The 6,000-nt window shown below is 38.5% G+C and overlaps 1 protein-coding gene across 1 annotated transcript; it reads right to left on the reverse strand.

Annotated features, from left to right (window-relative positions):
* Nucleotides 1-3,309: 3,309 nt before the first annotated feature.
* BDF20DRAFT_872209 (uncharacterized protein) lies at nt 3,310-5,551 on the reverse strand. The gene is made up of 4 exons (XM_053081145.1): nt 5,025-5,551; nt 4,845-4,985; nt 4,331-4,773; nt 3,310-4,263 (listed from the first exon to the last, which is right to left on the reverse strand). The coding sequence occupies exons 1-4, from the start codon at nt 5,175-5,177 to the stop codon at nt 3,447-3,449; spliced, it is 1,554 nt and encodes a 517-aa protein (XP_052935275.1). The 5' UTR covers nt 5,178-5,551; the 3' UTR covers nt 3,310-3,446.
* Between the last annotated feature and the right edge of the window lie 449 nt (nt 5,552-6,000).

The following is a 6,000-nucleotide window of genomic DNA, read 5'->3' on the forward strand; positions in this document are numbered from 1 at the left end:
GAGGTTCACCCTTTTTAACCCAAGTCCACATCTTTCCGTCCGAACCTAAACGGTTTATTTTAGTTTCGTCACTAAAAACAACTCGTTTCCAATCCTCAACCGTCCAGTTTCTGTGAGCTTTGGCCCATTTCAAGCGATTCTTTCGTCGATCATTAGTCAGTGGCAGAGCTGACTTCTTAATCTTTGAATCAAAGTCTGCAGATTTCAGGAATCTGCGTATCGTCTGAGGAGAAATATCATACCCTTGAGCACGTAGGCTCCGGGCAGCCTCTACAGCTGTCATAAAATGCCCAGTGTAAAAAGATCTTACAATTTTTCTACCGAGCAATTTGCTGATTTTAGATGGTCTACCACCTTTGTTATCAGATGCCGATTGATGATCTCTAGCAATGCGGTCGACTGTTCTGGTTGAAACTCCAAAAGCTTTGGCAATACTTCTGTTTGACTCAGTACCATTAAGTCTAGATAGAATATCCATCTTTTTATCATAAGGAATTGGTCTCATCGCTAGAGTTAAAGGTGATTAGTTGTAAATGTGGAGTAATGACTAATGAGTTAGGTGCAAATGTCTAAATTGTACGAAACAAAAACGGAAAAAAGCATTAAAAGCATTTAAATGAATGGTACTAATAGTAATTGACTCCATTAGAACTCAGAAATCCCTTCGCTTTTCTGTAGGCAAGTGATCTTTTGACATCTCTCATTTTATGCGTGATGTCCAAAAATTCGCCCATCGGTCAATTTTCCTAATTGATGGGTGATCGGTTCATGCAAATGCCACAAACTAGATATGAAATAAGAGCTTGAAGGGTCCTTATTCTATTACTCGTTTTCATTTTGTATCTTTATTAAGGAAAATTGATAGTAAAGTTGCGATTTATGCAAAATTTGAAAACATTGTCGCAGTTTTGTGAGTCACTGTAAAGCATACAACATAATTTCTTTGAGCCTGTCTTCCTCGCAGCTCATGCGGGAAGCGGCTGCTTTCGACTAAATTTACTTGTCATAGAAATCTTCCTTTCCTCTCCATGTCCCACCCCTCAGCGATGTGTGACTAATTTATTATTTTAAATAAAATAATCTACAAAAAAAAAAAAAAAAAAAAAAAAAAATCAATGCCAAATGTGCGAACTACTATTACTCAAACAAGGTAAATATACTGTGCCAAAGCACAGAATACCTACCCTGTTTGAGTATGTAGTAACGTCAAGCAGCAGTTAATAAAACTCCAGAAATGTACAGTGACAAATTTCACAAGATGAACTCACCTAAACGCGTAAAAATCTTTAAGCCGTCGGTATAGAACCTGCAGCACCATTTTCGCTATGGCGATGGCGAGAGAAAATGTCGGGGCGGCCATTGTGTTCACATACGGAATTTGCAATAGTAAGCATACAGTTGGTGGAAAAATGGTCCGGATGTTTTACAACTTTTACGTTTTTTAGGTGTTACTTGATGAATTCTGGGTCAGTTAACGTGAAATAAAAAACGATAGAGAGAAAAAACGTTGTTTTATTATGTGTAAGAAGTTGAAGGAATTTTACTGGATATCGGTTCCTCAAAATCATTTCCCAGCGAAGGTATCCATCCGGACCATTTTTCAGGGTAGGTATAATTTTGCTAATCTCGTTAAAAAGACTTGTGTTACTACTTCTAAATGGGTCAGAGTGAGTCATAATCTGTAATAATGAGTTGTATCTATCTTTGTTACACCTACAATAATATAAAAGAACTCACTTTTTCAGTTCTGGTTCCACCTTTCATCTACATTCTTTTTTTACATCTCACCTAACAACCATGGTTCGAACATTACCTCTAGACGTCCAAAATAACATCAAGTCGTTACTGCAGGCTGGTCACTCGTACTCTACCATCATGAAACGTGTTCCAGGTCTAAAAAAAAGCACCATTGGCGACTATAAAAGGAGGTTTTTTCCCGATTTGACTTGTGGTGCACCTGGTCGCAAGCCTATTATAAGCACTACTGCACGTAGTTACATCCGCAAGCAGCTGGTTTTGGGTAAGTTTAGAACTGCCAAGGACGTTCATAAGTATCTGGAAGGTGTTGGATACAACATTGGTTACTCTGCATGCCTTAAAATCCTAAAGATGATGAACTTTCAATCGGGCATTAAGAAGAAGAAGCCATTTCTGAAGCCTCAGCATAAGAAACAGCGTCTCGCTTGGGCAAAAGCCCATTAGTTTTGGACCTCTGACGATTGGAGACGTATGGTATTCTCTGATGAAACAAAAATTAACGTTTGGGGCTCGGATGGTGTAAGGTATTACTGGAAACGGCCAGATGATGAACTTCAATTTCATCATCTTGATTTAACTGTTAAGCATGGTAATGGGAGTATTATGATGTGGGGTTGCATAACGTACGATGGTCCTGGTTATGCTTGTCAGATTTTTGATGGTACCATGAAGAAGGAGGACTACATTCACATCCTGGAAACCACCCTCAAGGATACTTTAGAATGGTATGGTTACAGCCCTGAGGATATCTATTTTCAACAAGACAAGGATCCGAAGCATACTGCCAAGATTACAAAGCAGTGGTTTTAGGACAACAAGTTTGATGCTGATTGGACATATAGTTGGCCACCACAAAGTCCTGACCTAAACCCAATTGAACATGTCTGGCATCACTTAAAGTTGAAGCTTAGTGCCTACCCAACCAAAGCAAAAGGTGTGCATGATTTGTGGCAAAGAGTCGAGGAGCAGTGGGCTACCTTCACTAAGGAAGACTGTCAGAAGTATATAGATAGCATGCCAGCAAGAATCAAAGCAGTTATCAAGGCAAAAGGTGGATATACAAAGTATTAAAGTATAATGTTATGGTACCTGAAAAATGGTTCGGATGAACATACTATTTTTGAAATAATTTTAATACACCGATATCCAATAAAATTCTTTGAAACTTTTACACATATTAAAACAGAGTTTTTTCTCTCTATTATTTTTTATTTCACGTTAATTGACCCAGAATTCATCAAGTAACACCTAAAAAACGTAAAAGTTGTAAAACATCCGGACCATTTTTCCACCAACTGTATTTTTAGCCGCATTGACGTCTCTTTGCCATATCATACCACAGGTTTTGCAGGCCTTGGTACCATAGACGCTGGAGCCGTCCGAAATTCGTACTTCTTTCATTTCGACACCATTACAATTATTACAAACCTACGAAAATGACATTACTTCTAGAGAAGGGCACTTGATTTGGCAATTTGGGACCCACCTTTGAGGTTTTAAACTCGTTGATGTCCACCACGGCAGCAAGAAAGCAGCGCTGTCTTTTCAGGAGAGTACGATACAACTTTCCTGTCACACCTGCTGGGTGGCCTTTAAATGAAACACAATCCTTGTGCTTCATCCCGTCACCAAAAATGACTAATGGGATTTTCTTGCGGTCTTCAAAGAATGGAGCAGCGGTCCATTTCTTAACAGTCTTTGTTTTGTATCTGCAAAGGACAGGTTAATGTATTTATATAGTTACCAGTTACTGTTGAATCAGTAGTAATGAATGCGTACCTTTTTTGCGCAGCTGCTTCTACATTAATCGTTAACTTCTTCTCTTGTCCTTCCTTCCTTTCTGCAGCCCTCTGTGCTTTTCTTGCATGTACCTTACTCTTCGTTGTCTTGCTTCCTCTCGGCAACTTTCTTTTACGCCGTTTATTCTTGTTGGTTTTTTTTCTTTTTCTGGGGTTATACTTTTTGCCTCCATCCAGAAGCATGTTAGCGAGCTCTTCGTCAGCTCTTTGACGGCCTTGATAGTCGTTAAATATAAATTTGGCAGAGTCGAAGCCATAAAATTCATGTAAGCTTTGGATATGTCTCAATACATAAGAAAGGTACATCTTATATTGTATTTCGGAGTGAACAGTCTTGCACGTCGGTAGATTGGTCTCAATTTCTTTAATACCAGTTGCAACCTTCTTTTCATCTACGACCCTTGCACGTCTGTTATATCCAGCAATTTGAGCGCGCTCCTCTTTGCTACATGCGCGAATTTGATGCATATCTGTGTTGTAACCAACTACAGCTGTGAATATCTCATTACGCCCTGGATCTACAGCTATCGGCATGAAATACTTGTTGATTTCAGCAGGAGTAAAATCCTCAAGAGTGAGTGTAGCTGTTGCACTTTTTTCTTGACGGGAACGGACAAACAAAAAGGTTACAGCAAAGCCATCTGTGTGTATTACACAATTGAACATGTCCTTAGAGTTGGCTGGAGCTCTGACAAGGCCTTGTAGGCTATTTGAGCAACAGATGCTTGTTAATGTTATTAGGTTCTAAAAGCAAAGTATAGTTTTTTCCTTACGTTTCATATCCGAATTTTGCAAAATTAAAAACATTAAAGAAGATCTCGAGATTATTAGCATAGGATCCGTTGCCAATGGACTGTCTGGACAAACAGCATAGGGCCTTTTCATTGATGCTGACATGCTTCCATTTGAATGACACAGTGGGAGTTAATGAGAATAATTTGGGTTTTTTGTCATTCGGACCAGCGGTAAGGGCTTTCGTTTCGATCAACTGCAGCATGAACGCCAAAGGTGGTAGAAAAGTTGATGGTGCTGCTGTGATATTTTCGATTGTTGGAGTTGATGGCATCTTTTTCATCAATGATTGGCATGTTGCATTGACTTCGGGTTGTTTTGTTATATCAACATCCTCCAACCATTTACAAGTATCCATATCATTCAAAATTTTAGGAAGGCAATATGAGTCAATGAGTCCGTAAATCACATTGTTCTTTGTTTCCTATTATTTGACAATGAATTGGCGTGGGCAATTAAAATCTTCTCTATGAAGATATAAGTCAAGCATTTTACCTGGAAAGTAGGCTTCAATGCCCAATACAAGTAATATCTGATACGTTTAGTGAAGTTTTCCACCATGTGGTTCATGTAAGTGGTTGCTATACTCTCGCATGCAGCCGCCATAGCATCACTATAACCTTTGATTTTTTGATCCTAGAAGGGGGATATAATGGATGGATCGTCAGTAGCAACGTCATCGAACGTCAGAGCCACAGTGTCGTTAATGTAGGCTTTGTTGGTAATTTTTTGGCCCAAGACTAGCTTACAGATGCAGTACCAAAAGTTTTGTTCATAAATGTATTCCTGAACAGTTAAATTACGGTTCTTAATAATGTAGTAATTCATGATAAGCTGCGCTCTGGTTGTGACGTCCCGTATAAATCTGCACAGCTCAATCACTTTTTGCTGGAATCCTTCATGCTCTTTCCGTAAGATACTGCGCTCAGCATCAAAAACACCGTCCACGTAGGTTACAAGGGGCAGTTTCCGAGCGTAAAGCTCATACTTATCTGAATAGTTTGTTCGAAGGAGCTCCGCTTTAGTAGTAATATGTTGTTGGCAAGCAAAGGAAGCTTTAGTTGAGTGACCACTTAGACCACAGTGCTTGCATATGACAGTATTCGATGGCGATGCTTTTTTTGCTTCTAGCCTTCTCTTTTTGCCTTTATCTTTAGCTTGCTTTGTTTCGTAGTCGTCCTTTCCGGACTTTCGTTTCCTGGCTAGAAAAGCGTATGAATAGAATATCAGTGAAAATGAACAGGAAATACTGTCGTATTTGAGGGTAGATGATATACAAATATTAAAGATATAATTCACTTTATGAATGATAAAGATGAATTATACAATATTGCAAACCAGAAATAATTAGAAACTACATAAACTCTAATATATGAGTACCGTGAATTAAGTGTTGTGTTTAGTTGACAGCATCATATGAGATGTGGAGAACTCGTATACAAATTATACAAGATCCTCACACCTCATTACTGCTGAAATAATATAAAGTAGAGTAGGAAACGAATATAGAATAAGTGATGATTCTTATACGAGATTAGCTACCTCGTATAAGGCTGAACAGGTTGTCATTTAGGATATATAGTTTACTTATTTTGCTATAATACGTTACTATATGACATAGGATATATAGTAGAATTAATATATGGACAAG

The sequence above is a fragment of the Mycotypha africana genome (assembly GCF_025528875.1).
Source record: "Mycotypha africana strain NRRL 2978 chromosome Unknown BDF20scaffold_6, whole genome shotgun sequence".
NCBI lineage: Eukaryota > Fungi > Mucoromycota > Mucoromycetes > Mucorales > Mycotyphaceae > Mycotypha > Mycotypha africana.